Here is a 24,461-nt window from a genome sequence, read left to right as displayed (position 1 = left end):
AAGAACTGGAAGGAATTGTATCACAGAGATCATCTCCCTTATCAAATCCTCCCCCCCTCCATTTCCATGCAGGATAAATAATGCTGTGTACTATTGTGTCCTTGTGAAGGAAAAGCCTGTGGTTGTGTATGCATAGAAGTGTGCTGCTAAGAGATCTAATCTATGCTGAATTATGCTACTGAAGAGACTGTAATACTATGCCTTGTGAAGAAACTACTGTATTGTTACTGGAACCGGTTGCTCAAGAAACTCAGACTGTACTGTAATGAAGATTGTTGCTGTAATATCCCTGAATTGCACTGGCCATGCTTCAGATTAAATTCCACTGTTAAACTGTTGAAAAAGACTCTTGTCAGATGTGTCTGGTCAGCAATTGAATCTATCGTGTGCCTGAGAGAAGCTGCAGCCTATGGTCGCCCTGAGTAACGGTTCCCCGAGGATTCCAAAGAATTCATGAAACCTGTCTCGCCCTATCTGAACCTAGCAGCGTGCGTGTAACACATGTTTAACGCAATGTCACTCTATCACACCTTATCACACAGAGGCCTTATAAATTCTAGATGATTGGAATTTTGAACAAAAAGAACTTCTGAACCTTCTGCGTATCCTGCTGACTACGCCAAATGTTTTGCCAAGTTTTTTTTAACGCTAAGGTTCGGATATGGCTTTAAAGAAGGAAACCACTTGCGATGTTACGCAATTTTATTTATAATAGTTGATTTAAAAGATAAAATACATAATTAAAGGAATAGTATGATATGATGATATTGCGAACACTTTTGTATATGTTATAATACAAATGTTAAGTACATATATATACTCACTTCATCACCAAGGAGCTTTTAAACATCATCCGTCGGGAATATCAGAGAAGCAATTTCACCAAGACAGAGAACTCCTAGAAATCTTCATAACACTGCATGGACAGGTATCACAACACTACACACCAGTGCAGGTACAACTTATGGCTTCTGCTCAGTAATATTCTCTCTGGCCTTATATAGTAAATGTATACTACTAAGTCTAATTCACCTTTGCCCCGACAGTGGCTGGCTGTAGGAAGAAAGATAAATCAGATACAGGCTCTTACATAGACAATGGTACACAATTCAAAAAGCTCTTAGGGATCAAGTACCGTATTTTTCGGACTATAAGACGCACTTTTTTCCTACAAAATTTTGGAGGAAAATGGGCTTACGGAGCACTGAATATTCATGCTCCTTAATAGCGGCACACAGTGTATTCCCAGTGCGGCTCCTGCTGCTGCCGGGCGATCGCTTTTGCCCGCTGTCAAAGGGCATGGATATTCACTCCCTCTCCACACCCATGGGAGTACACAGTCCCAGCGTGAGGAGCAGTGACTTCCGGCAGCTGATCTCTCCCTGTGAGCTGCGCATGGCAGTGACCCCATGCGCGGCTCACATGGCAAGATCAGTGCGGGCAGACAGAACACAGCGCTGGAGGAGAGAGAAGAAAGGTGAGTAGGAGTGTTTATTTTTTTATGTGCAGTGTGATGGGGATTAGGGGGACCATGAATACCAGGATAAGGATGAGGGGGGCATACATAAAGGGATAAGGATGAGGGGGACCATGCATGCCAGGATAAGGATGAGGGGGCCATACATACCAGGGTAAGGGGGCTATACATAACAGGATAAGGATGAAGGGGCCATGCATACCATGATAAGGATGAAGGGGCAATACTTACCAGGTTACGGATGAGGGGGTCATACATACCAGGATACGGATCAGGGGGCCATACATACCAGGATAAGGATGAGGGGGCCATACATACCAGGATAAGGATGAGGGGGATCATACATACCAGTATATGGATGAGGGGAATCATGCATACCAGGATAAGGATGATGGGTGCCATGCATACCAGGATAAGGATGATGGGTGCCATGCATACCAGGATAAGGATGAGGGAAGTCATGCATACCAGGACAAGGATGAGGGATGTCATAAATACCAGGATAGGGATGAGGGATGCCATACATACCAGGATAGGGATTAGGGGTGCCATGCATACCAGGATAGGGATTAGGGTGCCATGCATACCAGGTTAGGGATTCGGGGTGCCATGCATACCAGGATAGGGATTAGGGGTGCCATACATACCAGGATAGGGATGAGGGGTGCCATGCATACCAGGATAAGGATGAGGGGTGCCATGCATAACAGGATAGGGATTAGGGGTGCCATGGATACCAGGATAGGGATTAGGGGTGCCATGCATACCAGGTTAGGGATTAGGGGTGCCATAATACCAGGATAGGGATGAGGGGTGCCATGCATACCAGGATAAGGATGAGGGGTGCCATGCATACCAGGATAGGGATTAGGGGTTCCATGCATACCAAGATAGGGATTAGGGGTGCCATACATACCAGGATTGGGGTATGAGGCGTGCCATGCATACCAGGATAAGGATGAGGGGTGCCATGCACACCAGATTGGAGGGGTGCCATACATATCAGGATGGAGGAGTGCCATGCATATCAGGATGGAGGGGTGCCATGTGAAGCATCGGCGTCTCTGCCTCCTGGCGGACAGAGACGCTGTTCCCCTCACCGCCGCAGTCCAGGTCCGGCGTCCTCCGGCTCCCCTGCTGCTGTGGCGTGCAGCCACCCGGGCACCGTGCTTAGGGCACGCGCGCGCTCCCTCCCTCTTAAATCTAGCCTACCTGGAGCACCAACCTCTTACCTGTCGTGCCCACCAGCTCGCCTACCCGGAGCAACAGTCTGGCTATCTGCCGAACCAGCCTGCTTATCTACCCGGACCACCCATCAGCCTTCCTGCTGTGCTCATCCGCTGTACCCATCTGACCCGTGGGAGTCACCTGCTCTCACACAAGGTCGGTCCTAGAGTGGCACCTGGTCCCCCTGCTCGGTCCCTCCCTGGTTCACGGAGTTGATTGAGCCGCCGTGCGACATTGGTCAGGCCGAGTAGGCACTTAGTCACGCCCCTCTGGTCCCTCCTTGCACCGAAGCACAGAGGTTCCACCTCCCGGACTCATAACACCATGCATATCAGGATGAAGGGGTGCCATGCATATCAGGATGGAGGGGTGCAGTGCATACCAGGATGGGGATGGGGACCAGGTATAATAGGAAGGGGGGGGGGGCATATATACCAGGATGGGGGATATTATCAGAATCGGGGGACATTACCCCTATAGCAGTGTCAGCAACAGACCCCCTCCCCCTTAACAGGGCATCGTGACCACATTTTTTGCTTTAATTTTTTTTCTATTTTCCTCCTCTAAAACCTAGGTGCGTCTTATGGTCCGAAAAATACGGTAAGTAATTAAACACAAAAGGTTATGTAAATCTTCATGTTTTACAATAACCCTCCATAAACAGAAGACTATTGGTGATAGATGCTTCAGACAATGAATAAGCAGGTCCTAACATAGTCTTGTGTCTAAACTTCAAGTAAATACAAAGTAAATGAAAACAGAATGAGCCTTATATATCTGTCAGTATATAACCAAACCAGAGCACATGCTGGTTTGATTTGAACACATTCTTTATATTTCATATTGGACCCAGAGTTCCATACATGTGTTCCTGAAATACTCGGTTTCACCATATCGCCCCTTATATCTATATAGTGCTGTCACACGTGCCACTTCTGAAGCTGCCAAAGGACAATTATACAGAAGCCCAAAACGTGACTTGTCTGAAATAAAAAAAAATTCTGTATGGCTCTATATGGTTTATTATATAGTTTCTGTATGGCACTATTATGTAGGTACTCACTGTAAGGCAGTATAATGTTGGTACAGTATAGCACTATTATGTAAGTATTGTATATGTATTATATATGATCCATACCAGCGCTCGGCCATATGGACACTCGGCATGCAATGCAAGTTATATACCTTGAACTACTTGGTCTCATCACTCCATTCGAACCCAATATCTTATGTCGCTAAACCATATTCAGAGACACAAATCTTCTGAATTCTGGGGGTAGGCGATGACCTTTATTAACAAATGATATAAAGCTCACACAAAAATACAGGAGGATCTTGCATTTTAGAATGGATGATGAAGAAGTCACCAGCCATCGCCACTGCTCCTGCGGAGGGCAAGTCTGGATCTGCCTGTTTACCATGTCGCTGCCAAGTGTCTTCTCATCTTCTCATGCAAGATTATCCATCCTCCAACTGTGACAATTATAAAGAAAGCAGAAGACATAATATCAATACATATTTTTTTATTTTACTCACTTATATAGCGCCAATTAATTCCACAGCGCTTTACAGACATTATCATCACTGTCCCCATTGGGGCTCACAAGCTAGATTCATATAAAATGTAACAGTAATGTACATATGGTAACAACCCTAATAAGGATAAAAATAATAAATGTCATAATAATGTACTCAATAATGTGAGGGAGGGTGGGCCGTGACACTTGCAAAATCTTGATGGCTGAGAATACAGAAATAGCGTTTCAGGAGTATAAAGATCTCAATAAGAAATGTAAAAAAGTAATCAAACTAGTAAAGTTATCTACCAAAACACAAATCGCCAGTGACATTAAAATAAATTCCCCCAAATTTTTACAAATATATCAATGCCAAAAAGAAAAAAATGGATGGTATCGGCCCTTCAAAAGATCATAATAAAATAATTATAGAGGGCAAAGAAAAAGCTGAAATATTCAACAGGGATGCCCAAACTTTTACATGCCACTGTATATGTGTGTGTATGATTGTGTCCATGTGATTGCAACTGAAGTTTGTTTGTGAGACGCACAAGAGTTGTTTACATTAGAACAAGCTCACTGACAGATTCTCAGCTAACTCACTCTGCAGCCAGATGTGCAGGGTAATAAAGAGTCTGTAAAAGCCACACAGTGTAAAATTTGTAAGGAAATCCAATTTCAAGCAATATTTTTAGCTCTATTTACATGCATTAAAGAAGTTATCCACTACTTGGACAACTCCTGTTTATACCCCACGCTTGGCCCCCGTAAAATAATAAAACTTATACTCCCCTCCAGTGCTGGCGCCGTTTCCGTGGTGTCAGAATTCGCTGTCCCCGGGGCTCACATTGTCTTGTTGTTGTGACATGTGACACCGGTGACAATCAGCGCAGGCGTCAATGTCTCTGCGTTCAGACAAATGGGACATGAAAAGGAAGGCAGAGATGAGCCGCATTCAGGGTCTCCTCTTCATGTTCGATTTGTCCAAAGGCGGAGACAGTGACGCCAGCACTGATTGGTCACGAGTGTCACATGTCACAATAACTGCACGAGAACCCCGGGACCGCGAGTGTCGACAGCGTGGGAACGGCGCCAGCAAGGGAGGTGATATAGTTTATTTTATTTTATCATGGGAGGTGAGTAAGGCTGTGTGCCCACAATGCGTTTTTTAAGCGTTTCCTCAGCAGCAAAAACACTGCAGAAACGCATTAAAAACGCATGTTAGAAGGCCTGCCATGATCCCCAATGATAATCCGCGTGTGCTATGCACATGCTGCGGACATTTCTGCTGCGGATTATCATTGCGGAAAAAAACGCAGCACTATCAATTATTTTGCGGAAGCGCTGCATTTTCGCCGCCATTGACTTGCATTAGAATACGCCAATTCCGCAAGACTGCATCTGTACTTGCATAATTGGCGCGTTCTAATGTGCGGATGGTACCCGGGTGTAGAGGAGAAGAGAGTCTCATCCACACCCAGGTACCATTAAAAAAAAGCTGTAAAAAAAAGAATAAAATAAAAAATAAATATATACTTACCTTCCGGCGGCCCGCGCTGTGCTCCTCCTTACTTCCCGGCACTTCGCGATGGAATGAAGGACCTGCGCTGACGTCAGAGTCATGTGACAGGTCACGCGACGCTGACGCCGGCAGGTCCTTCAATCCACCGCTGCCAGGAGCCGGGACGGTGAAGCAAGACAGCGCGGGCCGTAAATATACGAGGGCGATCCAAAAGTAATGATAATCAATACTAAACACAATGAATATAGTCAAAAATTTTTTTTATTTTTCTACATAGTCTCCTAACAAGTCTATACATTTAGTCCATCTCTTTTCTCAACTTAGAATTCCCTTCGAAAAAAATTCTTGATCTTGACCCTCAAAAAAATCCCCAACAGCTGTTATCACGTCGCTATTGTCGTCAAATTTCTTGCCCCGGAGGTGTTCCTTGAGCCAAGGAAAGAGAAAGAAGTCACTGGGGGCTAGATCTGGCGAATAGGGGGGGGGGTTGTTCCACCAGTTCAAAGCCCGCTTCTTGTATGGTAGCCATGGCAACTGCAACTTTGTGAGCCGGCGCGTTATCTTGGTGAAACAGCACTCCAGCCTGCCGTTTGCCGCGCCTTTTCTCCTTGATAGCCTCCCGCAATCTTCTTATTTGTTCTGTGTAGTAGGAGCCCGTAATAGTGGCTCCCTTCTCCAAATAGTCCACCATAATAATTCCTTCAGCGTCCCAAAAAACGGACGCCATAACCTTCCCTGCTGAGCTTGACACTTTGAGTTTCTTCGGTGTCAGTTCGTTGGCTCGTTTCCATGTCATCGATTGTTGTTTCGTTTCGGGATCAAAGTGGTGGATCCAGGTCTTGTCCATGGTCAAAAAACGTGACAAAAAATTCTCCTTGTCTGCTTGGAACTTTTCGAGACGTGCTCTTGAAATGTTAACTTGTTTCTTCTTTTGCTCGTCGGTTAAAATTTTTGGCACCCAACGCGCCGAGACCTTTCTCATATGCAATTCTTTTGCAAGGATTCTTTGAATACTGCCATATGAGATCCCTGTGACCTCCGCTACATGCCTGATAGTCACTCTTCGATCGGCCAATACAACTTCTTCAACTTTTTTCATGTTTTCTTCATTGAGGGACGTGGATGGGCGTCCTTCACGATGTTCATCTTCCGTCGATGTTCTTCCCAGCCTAAATTCCTTGGCCCAGCGTGCAACTGTGGAATATGGAAGAGAAAAGACCCCAACGTTTCCACCAAGTCGCTGTGTATGTCTTTGGTAGTAATTTTTTTCAAGCAGAGGTATTTGATGACAGCTCTGAGCTCGTTTTTTTCCATTTTGATGTTCACTCCTCGGCAGTTCCTACTCAAATGAATGTAGCTCCCGTGAATCGTGGCCTATTTAAGTGATTTTTTTTTCCTGGACTAGTGGGTACCTAAGAGAGAAGAAAACATTTTATTTTAATTTCTGTGTGCAATAGAAATAACCGATTATCATTACTTTTGGATCGCCCCTCGTATATTTATTTTTTTATTTTTTGACATTCTCTCGGTCACACTATATAAATTCATGCCGGTTGCATGGATTTATATAGTGTGACCAAGTTGTCAAGCATTTTCCAAGTGATGCTAAAATCACAACCCGCATGCGGAAATGCAAGTGAAGAACGCTTCACATCCGCATGTCCCTGGCAGGAAAAACGCATGTACAATCCGCATGTACAATCCGCATGTACAATCCGTATGCGTTTTTTTCTGCCAGGGAGATGCAGAAACGCTCAGGAAAAAATCCTGAGCATTTCTGCATCGTGGGCACATAGCCTATAGGTTGTTTTTTTTTTTATCTTATCAGGGTTCAACATTTTCAAATGAAAAGATTCATTAGGTGACTCTTTGTATCAAAGTACACTGAGTGTATATGCATGCACCGCACGATGACATCACAATGGCTTAGAACCTCCAGCGACCGGCTGATGATGTCACAATCGGCCCCTGCGTATAAGTATGGGCGCCGGCCGGATCCCAGTCACTCACTATTGTGTGTTGCAAAATTTGCTATAGAAAGTGATATTTATTTGTTATTATCAGCGCCCTCCGGTGGGAAGAGAGAAAGGTAAGTCTGAACTTCATCTAATGAGTAATGGGAGTCTGTCCCAGGGGGAGACACAACCTGTAGATGATTATAGGGGGGACATATATAGATTTCCCTATAAAATTATCCCCAATAACAGTATAGACACGGTTTTGTAAACTGTCATTAACCCTTTTAGAACATGGCCAATATTTCCTCCTCTTCTTATTCTTCATTTTTCCAATCACTTAGTCAGGTGAAAGCTTGTTTTTTTCTTTTTGTGAGACGAGTTGTTGCTGAAAAATGGGGAAACAATTACGAGTGCGGTGAAATGGTGAAAAGCAAAATAATTTTGCAACAGTTTTTTGTGCTTCCTTTTCACCGCATTCATTTTTTGGTAAGATTTATCTGGAAATATGATTCAGGGTCAGCGTGATTACAGCAATATCAAACATATTGCTTTTTTATTATCATTATTATCATTAGTATTATTATTACAGTGGTTGCAACAATTTCAGAACTTTGTAAAAAAAAAAGTTTTTTTCACCATTTTATGAGCCTCTGCTCTTGTTTTTTTTCCATGGCGAGTTGTCATTATTATTGACACCATTTTTGGGAACATACAAAGATTTGATGACATTTTATTGCATTTTTTGGGGGGAAGATGCTGCGATAGAAAAAAAAAGGCAATTCTGGCGTTTTGATGGTTTTTCTTACTTTTATGGATACATTGATGCACAATATGTATATTTTTATCTCTTTAGTTTTTAATTAGGAACAGGAGTTAATTGAACTTTTTATATTTTATATATATTTTTTTAAATTTTTGTTGATATTTATTTTTATTTTTTTACTCCCCCTGGTAGACTTGAACCTATGATTGTTTGATTGTTTATACTATATACAGCAATAGCACAGTATTGTGGTATATATTGAAATTTATGTTCTTATTGTGCTGTAGTACCACAATTCTCAGCATGCACTTCTAGAAAAGTATAGGACTACAGGTGTCAGCATGCCCTGTCATCAGAGTCCTTATCATTCTGTAGTACTACAACACCCAGTATATACATCTGGAAAAGTATAGAACTAGCAAGATCCATCCTCAAGTCTTTCATTGTGCTTTGGTCTATAATGAAATTGATGTTCCTCTTGATGGATGGATGGATGGATGGATTCAGTAGTACTACAAAACTCAGCATGTCCATCCATCCATCCAGAGGGACATGAATTTCAATATAGACCACAGCACAATGAAAAACGTGAGGGTGGAGCATGCTAGTTCTATACTTTTCCAGACGTACATACTGGGTGTTGTAGTACTACAGAATCCATGGATGGACGGATGATTAGATAGATCGATGACATCACAATGGCTTAGAACCCCCAGTGACCGGCTGATGATGTCACAATCGGCCCCTGTGTATAACTATGGGCGCCGGCCGGATCCCAGCCACTCACTATTGTGTGTTGTACTCACGATTTCTGTGTTGCAAAATTTGCTATAGAAAGTGATATTTATTTGTTATTATCAGCGCCCTCCGGTGGAAAGAGAGAAAGGTAAGTCTGAACTTCATCTAATGAGTAATGGGAGCCTTTCCCAGGGGGAGACAACCTGTAGATGATTATAGGGGGACATATATAGATTTCCCTATAGAATTATCCCCAATAACAGTATAGACACGTTTTTTGTAAATTGTCATTAACCCTTTCAAAGCACGGCCAATATTTCCTCCACTTTTTTATTTTTCTGATCACATAGTCAGGTGAAAGCTTGTTTTTTTTTTTTGTGAGACGAGTTGTTGCTTAGAAGAACAGCATTCATTTAACGTTATATTATACTGAAAAATGGGGAAAAAAATAATAACTATGGTGAAATGGTGAAAAAAAAACAGAAAAACAAAACTGTTTTTTGTGCTTTTTACCACGTTCATTTTGTGGTACGATTGATCTGGAAAGATGATTCAGGGTTCATATTGTTTTATTATTATTATTATTGTTATTACTTACCGTAAGTGGTTACAACAATAGTTTTAGAATTTAAAAAAAAAATTGATTTGTTTCACCATTTTATGGCAAGTTGATGTTTTTATTGACACCATTTTGGGGAACATACACAGTTTGGGTGACTTTTTATTGCATTTTTCGGGGAAGGTGCCGTAATAAAAAAAAAAACAAGGGAAAAAAAGGCCATTCTGGCGTTTTGATTGTTTCTCTTACTTTTATGGATATATTGATGCCAGAGACTGTATTTTGCAGATTAGAAGATGCACCCCAAATTTTGGGGAGGAAAATGGGAAAAAAATGAAATTAATAAAATAGTGCGTCTTATAATCCCCTTTTACGATAGCTTACCCGGGGGTGGTCGAGGGGGCTGCGGTGAAGCGGGATCCCAGGAGGCAGGGTCGCTGCTGCAGAAAGCTTTCAACGGTGGCAGGAGTGGGGCAATGCTGCAGGGCCCGGGCTGGAAGGTTGGGGTGCTCAGCACAGTGCGAGACTGCTCCGGGCCACGGGCTTTCAGAAAATATCAAACAAGTCCCCACACTGCCCATCGTTTGCATCGTTTTCACTGCAGTGGACTTTGGGAAAATGGCGCATGTTTAGATTGAGATCTCCGCTCCCAAGATCGAGATCTCGGGAGCCGAGATCTACACATGCTCCGCTGGAGGCGTCCATTTTCCCGAAGTCCACCGCAGTGAAAACGATGGGCAGTGCGGGGGTTCCACTGACATTTTCTGGAAGCCTGGTGCCCGAAGCAGCCTCGCATCGCTGACCACCCCCACCTCCCAGTCTGGGGCCCACAGCATCGCCCCACCACCTTCAACTTCCTGCAGCAGTGACCCTGACTCCTGGGACCCTGCTCCACCGCAGATACCCCCCCAGCCCGGTAAGCTACAATTGGATTATAAATCGCACCCCCATTTTCCCCCCAAATTTGGGAGAACAAAAAGTGAGTCTTATAATCTGAAAAATACATATATATATATATATATATATGCTTGTTTTTTTTCTCTTTATTTTTGAAATCTTTATATTTTATTATTTTTTTTATATTAAAGAAAAACTTTTTTTGCTGAATTTGACCTCATTTTTAGTCCCTCTAGGGGACTTAAACTTATTGTTGTTCGATTGCTTATTACACTATATACTGCACTACCACGGAATTGACTGAGACTAATGCAATATTTTTACCGTCTTGTGTTTTTCTCCAGTGTTTGCAGGGCTCTGTTGAACATGGCATCTCTCTTCAATTCCACCCCAAAAATGCCACTTCTATTAGAAGATGTGGAAAAAGGAAAAGACCAGCAAGATGAGGATGAAAACTGCGAAGAACAGGACCTGCACGCCCGGACTGGAGTCTCCATAGTCCGCTCTTTCATTATTGTAGGCGTTCTAACCTTCATCAATCTGGTCACCTTCATAGCTGCCTTCACTTTCGTAGGTAAGTAGGCGTAAACCGGCTTATGTCGGGGGCAAGGTGTATAAGGCCCAAAACTGCAAAAAAAGAAGAAAATCTTCATGGCCAACGAGAAGGCTCGTTAGCTGCTGTGATGTCTATTCCTGCACTTCTCTAATTACAATAATCATTCGTGTTCTTCTTTTTGTTCTGGCAGGAGCGATTTCTTACCTACAAAGCGCATTTAAAATGGACGACAGCAAATCCGGCCTTATAAGCTTAGGTAAACTTTTAACATAAAATCCCATTCTATAGGTCACTTGTGAGGACGGCTGGAATCTCGTGACATCATAAGGTTCCAATTTTGTAACGTTCACATGATGGCCGCCTTTATAGTTACCAAAAATGCAAACAGTGATGAGGACGGGAGAAGTGTTTTCAGTGCAACAGTTTAAATAATCCTCAAATATAAATAAATATATGTTAAAGAAATCATTTCTATTAACTGTGACCTCTTGTTTTTCCCCTTCTAGTATTCACGATCAGCAGTGTCCTGTTTGGTCAAATCTATGGATACCTGGGTGACCGCTGGAACAGAAAATACATCATGTGTGCAGGGATGTCCTTCTGGTCGGCCATCATTCTCTGCAAGTCCTACGTTCCCAATGAGGTAACTGATCTAATTGGTAGAAGCATAAAGACTTAAGGCTCATGCAGACGTCTGTGGATCTCGGTGCCATCATGGACAATAATGCACGGACTGGCCGCGGGTCTTCCGACCCGAGCATCGCTATCACGCTGTCAGAGATCGGACCGGGATCCACCGACGTCTGCATGAGCCCTAAAGCCTCTCACTTGTTTGTATGTAGATCAGTATTTTGCATTAGTATTTGCAAGACAAAAGTGAGAGCGGGTCCAAAATTAGGAAAAGTTTATAATTTTTCCATTACCGTATTTCTTTAGGTGTCTTAGAAAACTTTCATAAATGGTCACTGAATATTTTTTTGTGTTTTCACAGTATTTTACAGTTTTTCTCCTAATTAATGGACTGTCTGGAGCTGCAGAGGCAAGTTTTAAAATAACTGCCCCCTCCATCATTGCCGACGTCTTCGTGGGAGATCGGCGCAGCCGCGCGCTTAACTTGTATTACTTAGCAGCACCCTTTGGCTGGTGAGTGTAGATCTATTTATTGTTTTAAGGAGGGAATCATAGCCAAACTGTCTAAGAGTAAGTCCGACAAGGCGGATTTGCTGTGGACTTTTTTCGGTACGGATTTTGCTCTACAGATGCATGTACAATACATATGGATGGCGTTTCAAAAACCCCTCCGCAAGTAATGATCATGGTGTCGCAACACGTAGGGGGAGGATCAGCAGTGAACCAGCAAACATTTCTGGAATTGCTGCAGATTTCTAGGAAATTGATTCAAGACTCTAAATGGAAATATTTTTTCAGCAATGTCAAGACTTTCCCTAACAGAAAACTGCACTGATTGCTATGGGCAAAAAAGTTTTCTGCTAGACAGTTTGACTTTTAGCACTTATGACAAGAGCTCCTCAAAGAATGTGAAGACTCAGAATGATCTTACACTTTTTATTGTTTTTTTATAAATCATTTAAATGGACATAGGAAATGTTGTAATATATCTTATCAGGAAATATACTTATTTCCCTTCATTAATTCACTGATAAAAATCCATCTTCAGTGACAAGACAGATTGTAGCTTTATGCGGCATGGGGTAACAGTTGCTGCTCATAGAAGTCTATGGAGGGGGTGGAGTAGGAAGGAGGAGCCGGAAAAAGGCACTCAAAAATGTATATGTTTATATGTGTGCAGAAATTATGACAACTTTGTTTTTGTTTTTTACAGTGGCCTTGGTTACATCATTGGGTCTAAAGTGACAAGTGCATTTGGTGGCGCCTGGCAATGGGCCTTCCGGGTAAGTAATAGGTCTGAGGGATCTTGTGGACAAACTGTGAATCTTAATTATAATTCCTGAATCGTATTAAAGGGAATCTGGCAGTATGTTTTTCCATTTGATCTGAGAGCAGGGGCCCTGTAGGGGCAGAGCACCTGATTCCAGCGATGTGTCACTTACTGCTCCTTGTAGATGCTTTAAAAAAAAAATCACTGTTTTATTAGCAGGAGATTATGACGAGGGGACTAGTTGTCTCGTGCCATGTAGTCCTCCTGTTCTGTGTAACCCCGACCCCACCACTGATTGGTGGCTTTCTGCCTATGTACAGTGTGCACAGAAAAATCTACCAATCAGTGGTGTAGGCAGGGTATACAGAGCTCAGCATTCAGAGTACTGCTAGATCTGCAGCAGAGAAAACTGGGATTTTATCAATACTTCACCAAGCACACCAGCAAGTGACACATCGCTGGAATCGGGGTCTCTGTCCCTGCATTATGCTGCTCTCAGATGCGCAGCAAACACCTCGTCGCAGATCCCCTTTAATGGAACCAGTTCCACAACAGTCTGTGCTCATGTCCTTTTTGTGATGAAACCTCTGTATATGTGATATGTGATGTCTCCTTCTTCATCTACACAGATCATCTCTGCTCTGGGCCTGGTAGGAGTCCTGCTCATGGCTGCATTTGTAAAAGAACCGTCCAGAGGAGCTGCAGAGGAAAAGAACAAACCACTGAGCTTCAAAGGATGGCTTATGGATGCCAACCAACTGCGTAAAAAGTAGGTGTCTTCTGTGCATTGATTTATGTCACTGATCTCCCCCGTGACTTCTGCGTCATTTACAAGTTTTTTACCCTTTTCTCTCTCTGCAGCCGAAGTCTTCTGTTTTCTACTCTTGGGACTATTATGGTAAAATTTGTGGCAGCTGCATTCGGCTTCTGGGCTGTTACTTTCCTGAAGCGTGCCCGGGCTCTCATGCTACAGAAGGCGCCATATCAGACTCAACTATCCAACTATGATGACAGGTACAAGTTTAGCAAACTTTAATTTGACATTCACTGGTGGGAATTTAATTCCCCCTATGACCGTTTTCTCTCTAAAAAAAAATATTTATATTTCAAATTATTATTATATCAAATTATTTATATTTCATTTCTTCAAGCTACTTTACTAATCTCTTTACCGCTTTTCTTTGCAGTCTGATTTTCGGAGGACTTACGGTCATCTCTGGCATCCTTGGAGTTGGAACAGGGGCGGAGATAGCCAAGAGATGCAGGAAGTACAACCCTCGTGCTGACCCTATAGTTTGTGCGGTTGGATTGCTGGGCTCCGCCATTTTCCTGCTGTTGGCTATTATTCTTGCAGACATCAGCCTTGTGGCCACTTATGTAAGTACCTGGAGTACAGATTGCTTTCATCCCCTTACTGGGTCTCGGCTATAGGACCGAGCAGTAGAAATCATAGACTATGGCGGGGGCTGTCTATGAATGTACGGAGACTGGGGTGGATGAATGGATTATAAAGACAAAACCTATGGGGGATAGGAAAGCGTGCAAGACACAAATGTTTATATGTATTGTTCTTTACTCTCTGCAGGTGTTTATATTCATCGGGACCATATTTCTGAGCCTGAACTTTTCAGTTTCAACTGATATCCGCCTGGTGAGTGGAGAAAAGCGCTAAACTTATCATAGCTATAATTATATGTATGTAGTCAGTCTCTATGTTCTGTTTTTACCCATCAAATGCCCCATAATCCTGGCTGTGCCCAAGCGTCTGTTGGGTAATTCCCAACTAAAAATAAACCTGGCGCAAGATGATTAAAAACTTCTTTAGTAAAATCTCAGTCCACAACATGTCTGGGCTTCTTATCTATCCTGGCTGATTGTGCATTTAAAGGGGTTGTCCACTACTTTCACATTGATGCCCTACCCGTAGGATATGGCATCAATGTAGGATGGCCGGGGTCCCGCACGCGGCACCCCCGGCGATCAGCAGTTATTGGTATCTGCAGCGGCTGCCACCGGCCGGAGGGGCTTACCTGCGGTGTTTGGCCGTCAAGTTATAGTGGTCACCGCGGTGTACTGCACATCCACCTCCTATTCAATTGACTTGAATAGGTAAGGACTTCCGGCTGGTGGCAGCCGCCGCCGGCACCGATAACTGCTGATCGGAAGGGATGCCGCATGCGGGACCCCGGCCGATCATACATTGATGCCCTATCCATAGTGGACAACTTCTTTAACTTAGGCTTCAAGTATGTTCACTTTGTCCATGTTCTCTTGTCTCGTTGGGTTCAGTGACTCCTTCTGCTCATTCAGAATATTCTCTTGTTTCAGTATGTGGTTTCTCCCACAAGGCGATCAACAGCACAGGCGTTATCGATGGCGGGGTCCCACCTGCTGGGGGAAGCTGGAAGCTCCTATTTCATCGGGCTAGTAAGTAGCTGTTACATATTCTCACATCACTTTAGGGCTACATTCACACATCTGTTTCCATTTGTACATTGTCGCAAAACAGACCATTTTTCTCTTGTGTCATCTGTTTTTTTAAAAAGTGAAGGTGGTAGACTGTCCAAACTTTATTTATCCATTGACTCTTAATAATGGATCAATGAAAAATGGATGAAACACAGATGGAAAACTGAAGTACAAAGTATATCATCCTTTCTCCATCCATTTTTAACAGATTCCTATAGACTAGAAATAGTAACCCCAGTTTTAATTTTTATTTCATAAATCAATAGTACAGTACACATGAAAATAAGAAACGTTGGAATATATCTTTTCAGAGAAATCTGCTTCTTTCTCCTCTCGAACTGATCGTTTATTCTCAAAGTTCTCACTGTATTCAGTGAAGCATTACTGGGATAGGAGATGACAGTTGGTGCTTATAACATTCTATGGAGAGGAAAGAGGGAGGAGCTAGAGGCAGGCTCCCCCCATGTACATAGAATCTGATCAACAGCAATTGTCATCTCCTATCTCAGTAATGTAAAAATCTGTCTTCACTGATTACAGATTTTATCTGTGAATTAAGAATGTTATAAATTAATGGAGGAAAAATAAGCAGATTTATCTGATAAGATCTACCACAAAGTTGCTTATTTTCACGTGTACTGTATTGATTTTATAACGACAGTTACTCTTTACTGGCCAAGTCTGATCCGCAGAACGGATGAGAATAGGACATGCTCTGTCACAGAGGAGTTTTTAAAACTCGCTGTAGCCTATTCATAACATACTTAAAAGGGTTCACCGGGACTATTTGATTTTTTTTACTATGGGCTAACAGGCAAGTCGTTGCTAAATACCTGCCTGTAGTGCCCGGGACCGATCTCTGCCAACACCCGCGATTCAGTGGCCTCCCCTGATATCACGTTGACAGAGCAGCATCTTCTCTTCCGCTCTGTTGACGGGGTGGCAGAACTCCAAAGACAAGATGTCCTGGAGTTACGTCACAGATTATCTGCTGAAGAAGGATGTCACAAGTGTCCTGTTCCCAGACAATGTGTAGTACTGGAGCTGCGGATACTGGAAGCATTGCTGTTCATAGTTTGGAGGAGCCGCTATCTGCAGTGAGGCACCTTCTCTTTCTATGATCACCAGATTTCATTGGTATCCATTGACTGCTGTCAGCATAAACGTGTCCAGTCAATTATGTTTTTTTACTTTCATTAACCATACATAATTATTTATCTCGTCTCATCTTCAGATATCCGACCGCATCAAAAGTTACAATCCAGACTCGGCTCTTTCGAACTTCCGCAGTCTGCAGTACGCCCTCATGGTTTGCCCCTTTGTGCTGGTTTTCGGAGGAGGATTCTTTTTCGCATGCGCCCTCTTTGTTGAAAATGATCGTAAGAAGGCAGAGACAGAGTCTGAAGGTACGTGCAGAAATAAGTTAATTATCCGATCATATCTCTTACAGAATTGGATTAGCATTAGCTCCATAATTAGTAAATGTAATACCCAGCATCTGTATAATACATCCATCCCCATAACAAAGCTCCATAACATAACATTAACAAAGCTGCATAACATAACATTAACAAAGCTGCAATTAACTTATTATTATGACATAAATAGTTTTATCCTAAGGCTATGTGCCCACGATGCAGAAATGCTCAGGATTTTTCCTGAGCGTTTCTGCATCTCCCCTGGCAGAAAAAACGCATGCGGATTGTACATGCGGATTGTACATGCGGATTGTACATGCGTTTTTCTGCCAGGGACATGCGGATGTGAAGCGTTCTTCACATGCATTTCCGCATGCGGGTTGATAAGCGCTTTCCAAGCGATTTTAGCATCACTTGGAAAGTGCTTGACAACTTGGTCACACTATATAAATCCATGCAAACGGCATGGATTTATATAGTGTGACCCCAAAGAATGGTTAAAAATAAAAAAATAAATATATACTTACCTTCCGATGGCCCCGGCAGTCTTGCTTCACTCCGTCCTGGCTGCCGGCAGATCGCGGTACACTGAAGGACCTGCCAACGTCAGCATCGCGTGACCCGTCACATGGCTATGACGTCAGCGCAGGTCCTTCAGTCCACCGCGATCTGCCGGCATGGGAGGACGAGCGCACCGCGGCCCGCCGGAAGGTAAGTATAACATATATTTTTTATTTTATTCTTTTTTTTACAGGTACTATGGCACCTGGGTGTGGATGTCTCCTCTCCTCCACACCCGGGTACCATCCCCACAATGGAACGCATACATCTACATATACAGTGATGCGGAGTCCATGCGGTCTAATGCAAGTCAATGGCGGAGAAAACTCAGCGCTTCCGCAAAATAATTGGTAGTGCTGCTTTTTTTACGCAATGATAATCCGCAGCGGAAATTTCTGCAGCATGTGCACAGCACATACGGATTATCATTGGGGAACATGGCAGACCTTCTACCATGCGTTTTTTAAGCGTTTCTGCAGCGTTTTTGCCGCTGCGGAAACGCTTAAAAAACGCATCGTGGGCACACAGCCTAAGTGTGACCCTACCCTACTGATATGGGGCTGATTATATGACATAAATTGTATTTGAAAAAATCTGCTATGTCTTTTTGGTGGAATCTACTTTTAAGAGAACCTGTCACTCGCCATAAATATACATTTATTTTAACCCGGTATAAATGCTGCTATTCTCCTGAATACGGCATTGTTTGTCTCTTGTTCTCAAATCTCCTTGTTCCTGATAGGTCTCCCTGCTCCCTATATATTTATCCACTATTTTAGCCAACTGGCCGTTGTCATCAAGATGTTTCTCAAAAAGAGAAGTTTTTGAGGGTCACGCCCACTTGGCAAAAATAAATACAAATACTAGATTTACATAAAGGGAAAAGGGGGCAATTTCTCAGGAAATTAGAATCTTGAGGAACAAAGGATGAACAATGCCAGATTCAGGAGAACAACAGGATTTACAACGGGTAAAAAATGGTAAATGTCGGATCATCTCGTTCAATTGTTTTTACTTAACATTTACAAAAAAAATAACATTAAGAAGGAATATAAATTGGGGAGGGGAAAAAGGAGTAATGGGGTAACAATGGGAAGTTACAGGAGAGAAAGTAAAGGCAAGGCTAGTCATTATTATTAGTAATAAACAACTATTATAACTTTGACCATAATATGTGTAAACAATTAGTTTGGTATATATCCGGTATTGTTTGTTTATACAACTATTTTAGTTTTTAAGTTTTGGGTTTAGCCTGAGTAAAAAAAAACTCTTCCACTATGGCATTCATCTAACTAAATATCAGCTACAACATTTTTTCACTAATCGCAAAGTTGAACTTTAATATTGTGCGTTGATGCCTTTCCATTACTTCTAATATTGATGGAGGAATTATTTGCTTCCATTTTGTTGCGATTAAATGTTTAATCACCAAAAAGATATGACAAGAGATATGTTGAAATTTGGGTGGGATTTCTTCTAGACCTTGTGATAATAATATTAATTGTGGTGTAAGTGGAATATTGGGTTTAGAAATTCATAGGAGTAAGTTCAAAGTTTCTTTCCATAATTCCTTTATGGACAACTCCAAAATATGTGTAAAATGTCTCCCGGTTTAGCACAACCTCTCCAGCATAGAGGAGGTTGGGAAGGAAATGCTCTGCGGGGTCTCATTGGAGTAAAGGAGCACCGCAGCATAATGTTATAGTGCGTCTCTTGGAAACACGTAGTGGCACAATATGTCAGGTTTAATGCTTTACTGTACATGTAGATAATCCTTCTGTATCATTTTCTATCAAATAATTTAATTTTATTTCATCTTTATAGACTTTGTCCTGAAGGAGGTAATATCTACAGCTCCATAAATTAGAACTTTTTAAAGCTGGACCTGAGGAAAAATGAAAGGTAAGATAAGATGGGAATAGTCAACTTTAACTTTTTTAATTTTTGGTAATGAGAATATATAATTTGAGAATATAATTTGAGTGGGTTTTCAGATCCTATTATTTCAGAGTTAGAATTTTTAGTTTCTTTCCAGGCCAGGTATCTCTTCTTAGAACTATTCAATCCTTTTACAAGAGGAGATAAAATATTAAGTACCAATTTTATTTTTTTAAGGGGATGAGTGATAATACCAGATGGGAAATATATTAGTTATACAACCATATAAATCATCGTATAAAACTGTACACTTGTTAAACTACGTTTTGCTTCTTTTGTTGGAGACAGTGGCTCCAGCTTTGCGGCACGAATCATCACGTTGTACATTCAATGTCCGTTCCGGCTATGACAACTTGCTGGAGGTCCTAGATTCATTGGGGATCTGCAGGGGTTTGTCTGACATCTTTAAGTTCCTGGATGTCTTTTAATGTTTTAGAAATACTTGATCTTTTACTAAAGCTAAAATAGTGGGGAGAAGATCCTTTACAGTAAAAATAGTTCTATTTAGATCTAGCTTTATTAACGCTACATAATCAATAATTTATTTTTTAATTTAAATTTATAGATTTAAAAAATTGCACTCATGTACTTCTTAGATATCCATGAAATGCTTAGTGCCGGCCAATATGAAACATTCTGGGTTTAGGAATCCAGTGGGTGGTCTCAGATCTCACATAGTGATTGTCAGCCCCCTCTATATGAATGGGGGGTACAGTCCTAAACTAAGAATAAGCCAATATCACTTATCTTAAATCTTTTCTCACAAGGCTAGAAATCAGTAACCAGGAGTACATTGCCTGCCGCTTATATATGATATCCAGTTGTTTCATCTTCAGTCATATTTATTATTTCTACAGATCACTATTCCGGAGAGAGGCCTGATTGTGATCCGTCAATGAACAAAGAATCCAGCCGGATGTGACGACTCTTCCACAAGGCGAAAACAAGTCAGAAAAAAGAGACAGATTCCGGGCTCGGTCTCTGTTCTCGCATACGACATTTACTGGACTTTCCGCAGTCAGATGAACTCACGGAATAAAGTGAGGTTCCTGCTGCATCAAGAGGCAGATTCCGGGCTCGGTCTCTGTTCTCACTTCTGGATACGACATTTACTGGACTTTCCGCAGTCAGATGAACTCACGGAATAAAGTGAGCTTCCTGCTGCATAAGGAGACAGATTCCGGGCTCGGTCTCTGTTCTCGTCCTATCATGATTAGTGCCACATTGAAGACTATTGGGCAACACGGTGGCTCAGTGGTTAGCACTGTTGCTTTGCAGCGTTCGGGTCCAAACCCAACCAAAGAGAACAACTGCATGGAGTTTGTATGCTCTCCCCGTGTTCGCGTGGGTTTCCTCCGGGTTCTCCGGTTTCCTCCCACACTCCAAAGACATACTGATAGGAAATTGATAAATAAATAATTAAATATTATTTCAACTATTATTGAAAATTCTTATATTTGACTCCTTGAATGAAGCTAATAGTCAGTGTATGATAACATATCTGAGCCACTGTATGGGTCTTCACAGTGCTTAATAGAGGCAACTGGGGGTCAACCCAACAAATCATAGGAGCCTCAGGTCTGGTCAATGATTCCTCCCCAGGTCCACACATTGCATTCCATGTCCTGAGCTCACGTATGTGATCAGTCCTCCATTATGGTAAATGGAAAATATAGAAACAACCAATCAAAAGTCTAACACCTTACTGCCCTATGACATACTATTACATCATGGGCACATGGGATTAAACATGAACTGTGCTATTTTCATGGTAGTCGTGCTGTGCAGGCTTAGCAGCTGAGCCCGCACTTCAAGGAGAGTTGGCTGCAACTGCCGACTTTGGTGTTAGCACCTATCCCGACAGTTTAACCCTTTAGATGATGCGGTCAATAGCGACCACCGCATCAATATGGTGGACAGAAGGAAGGGGCCCCCTCTGTACCTTCATTATTACCCCCATGTTACAATCACGGTGTATCGATGGTTATCATGGCAAGCTGAGACCTAACAACAGCCTCTGGGTCTATCAGCAATGGAAGCTTGTTGAAAAAAAGAAGGATCGCTTCACTGTACCAAACTTTTAGGGTGCTCTGAAGAAATAGGTAGTATAGATATCAAAAAAGAACTTCGGCACTCCAATATGGATGCAAAAAATTGGTTTTTATTAGCAGAATTCCCCTTAAATGAAAAGCAGGCCAACGTTTCGACTCTGATTATTGCAGTAAGTTCGAGGGGATCCTCAACAAATGCTCAATGGACATTATTGTGTTGACAATTGATTTTCTCCAGAAGGAAATAACCAATCTACATACTAGGATTGCCTCTACTGAGCAACAATTGAGTAATACGATTTCATCTGAAGAATTTACAACACTGAAAAACAAAGTGGACAAAACCATTTCTGATTCTGAATATCGCAACGAACTCCAGATCCAGAAAAAATCTAAATTTCTATGTGACGCTGAAAACTACCTCAATAATCAAGTGTATAGATGGCGCTCTTCAGATCAAGGCAGAAGCAGCAGATCATACAGGCGAGGATACAACTCTTCTCCAGGCCGACACTCCTCTACAGACAGCAAACGAGGTACCTATCAACCAAATTATTTTTTGGATCAACGCAGAAACCGTCCACCAAGAATAAGACGAGGCGGGGGAGGCGATCGACAGACAGACAACGCTCGGATGACAACTCGTTCTCGGGTAGGACTAACATCGTGTATAACATCTTCTCACAATCCTTAGCACCGGCCGAATTAGACCTATTGCAAAAAGGTCTTTCATTTAGCCCTACACCTGCCTTTGATACATTCCAACTGGAGCAAGAACTACAACGCTTTTATAGAACCTTAAGATTGAAAGTCCATTTTTCCTCTGGTAGGGGGCTTACTACTGATCCTCCAGGTGCCTCTCAGAGCAGCCAGAATGATGGAATGTTCTCTTTACATGGCTTGAAACTGCGTATTCCTAGCCATTTCCAACCGCCTTGTACATATTATCATGTAGAGACATATATTGACTTGGTCCAGAAAGACATTAATGAAGTCCTACAAGCCATAAAGAGAGGCGATCTGCATAACAAAAATAACCTCAACCCTGAGGAAAGTATGGCCCTCTCCTCATTGAAAAAAAGGAAAGAACTTATTGTAAAACCAGCTGATAAGGGGGGAGCAATTGTTATTATGGACCGGTCTTATTATATATCAGAGATATACACTCAATTGAATGATACTGAAACGTATCTACCTATAACACGTAACCCCACCACAGAGGTAGCTAATTTAATTAAAAATTTAGTCTCACATCATTCTCAGAGAGGCACAATCGATTCCAAACTGTCAGAATTTTTGGTCAATCCAAACCCAATAATGCCGGTATTTTATACCTTACCCAAAATACACAAGAATCTATGGGCACCACCCGGGAGACCTATTGTAGCCTCTACAGATTCTATTTTGTTACCCTTGGCTATTACATTAGAAAAAATTTTAACACCCCATATTCAGAAGATTACCTCATACCTTAAGGACACTACCCATTTTTTGACATGCATAAGAGAATTAGGACCAATCCCTACTAACAGCATCCTAACAACAATGGATGTCAACAGTCTCTATACTAGTATCAATCACCAGTAGGGCATTTGTGCCACAATAAAATTTGTAAGAGCCCATACTACATTCTCAGCCGATCAGATTGACTTTTGCAGTGATTTATTAACTTTGATCCTCACCAAAAATTTTTCATGTTTGAAGATCGTTTTTTCTTTCAAAAGAGGGGTACGGCGATGGGCTCCAATGTGGCACCCCCCTATGCCAATATCTTCATGGGGAATTTTGAGATAGATCATGTATATACTCACCCTCTGTTTGAAAAGCATGTGCTATGCTGGAGACGTTTTATTGACGATATTTTCTTTATTTGGACTGGCACAAGACAAAACTTAAAAACTTTTTTTGATGACCTTAACAGCAAACTTACTAATCTGACATTTACCATACACCAAGACCCACATTCCATACGTTTTTTGGACACACGGATTACACTCGTTGACACAGGATATCTAGTCAGTGACTTATACACAAAACCAACAGATAAAAACAGTCTATTGTTGTATTCCAGTTCTCACCCGGGCCATATTAAAAGGTCATTACCAAAATCACAACATAATAGGGTGGATCGAATAGTGTCTACTGCAGATTCTAAAAAAATTAGACATGAGGAGATGAACGACAAATTTCGACAGAGGGGTTACCCATCACATATCTTGAACCAGGTCACCCAACCTACTTCACGACGGAATAATAACTCACGACTGACTTTCGTGAACACCTATCACCCCTTTGGGGGACAGATATTCAAGTGCATTAAAAATATTGGTCCCTGTTACGGCAATCTTATCCGGATATAGAGAAATTTACCGATGTCCCCCTACTATGTCATAAAAGATCCCGAAACATTCGCGACCATTTGGTTAGAGCCGACGTGGGATCTACAAATAAGGGACCAATCCAACGCACCTTGGCCACCCCCCGGAGGGGAACTTTCCCGTGTCTAGGATGTTTACAGTGTTCAAATATTACTAAGGGTGACACTGGAAGTGCATTGAGGTGAAGGGTGCATTGCTGGAAAAGGGAAAAAAAAAAAAACTCTTTAAATATCTTAGTTTGCGAGTGTGAACGAGCTGCGTGAGTCCGGAGCGTAAGTGCGAACGAAAGTAAGTGTGTGACTTGTTTTTCAGTGACTTTGTATTCAGGGAGTTTGGAAGGGAGGACTTTGGACTGAATTGCTGACTGTATTTCATTAATTCTTTACTTTACTTTTTACTTAACATTCTGTATATTGCAATCCCCATTAGGAAATGAGCTCCATTATTGACAATGCTATCCAGTGTACATCTTGCCACATGTATGTATTCCTTGAACAGCAGGTCGAGGTTGCTTACTGCTGCGCGAGATGTG

General features: G+C 42.1%; 1 protein-coding gene across 1 annotated transcript; it reads left to right on the top strand.

Annotated features, from left to right (window-relative positions):
* The first annotated feature begins 11,024 nt into the window (after window positions 1-11,024).
* On the top strand, window positions 11,025-23,911 carry LOC141245568 (protein spinster homolog 1-like). The gene is made up of 14 exons (XM_073669077.1): window positions 11,025-11,232; window positions 11,405-11,470; window positions 11,721-11,857; window positions 12,206-12,357; window positions 13,058-13,127; window positions 13,744-13,883; window positions 13,976-14,128; window positions 14,302-14,491; window positions 14,700-14,765; window positions 15,443-15,541; window positions 16,818-16,989; window positions 19,387-19,403; window positions 21,790-21,986; window positions 23,623-23,911. The coding sequence occupies exons 1-14, from the start codon at window positions 11,025-11,027 to the stop codon at window positions 23,909-23,911; spliced, it is 1,956 nt and encodes a 651-aa protein (XP_073525178.1).
* The last annotated feature ends 550 nt before the right edge of the window (window positions 23,912-24,461 follow it).

The sequence above is a fragment of the Phyllobates terribilis genome, unplaced genomic scaffold (genome assembly GCF_046119375.1).
Source record: "Phyllobates terribilis strain yellow unplaced genomic scaffold, ASM4611937v1 Scaffold_1911__1_contigs__length_192092, whole genome shotgun sequence".
Taxonomy (NCBI): domain Eukaryota; kingdom Metazoa; phylum Chordata; class Amphibia; order Anura; family Dendrobatidae; genus Phyllobates; species Phyllobates terribilis.
Note: the sequence above shows the minus strand (reverse complement) of the source record. Positions and strands in the feature narration are given on the sequence as shown.

What these genes read in the sequence shown, in the direction of transcription:
- LOC141245568 (XM_073669077.1), top strand. Translation starts at nt 11,025, where the DNA reads ATGGCATCTCTCTTCAATTCCACCCCAAAAATGCCACTTCTATTAGAA. An exon ending in CCTGGCAATGGGCCTTCCGG is followed by an intron (nt 13,128 to 13,743) that starts GTAAGTAATAGG and finishes TCATCTACACAG; the next exon opens with ATCATCTCTGCTCTGGGCCT. An exon ending in AACTACCTCAATAATCAAGT is followed by an intron (nt 21,987 to 23,622) that starts GTATAGATGGCG and finishes GTTGTATTCCAG; the next exon opens with TTCTCACCCGGGCCATATTA.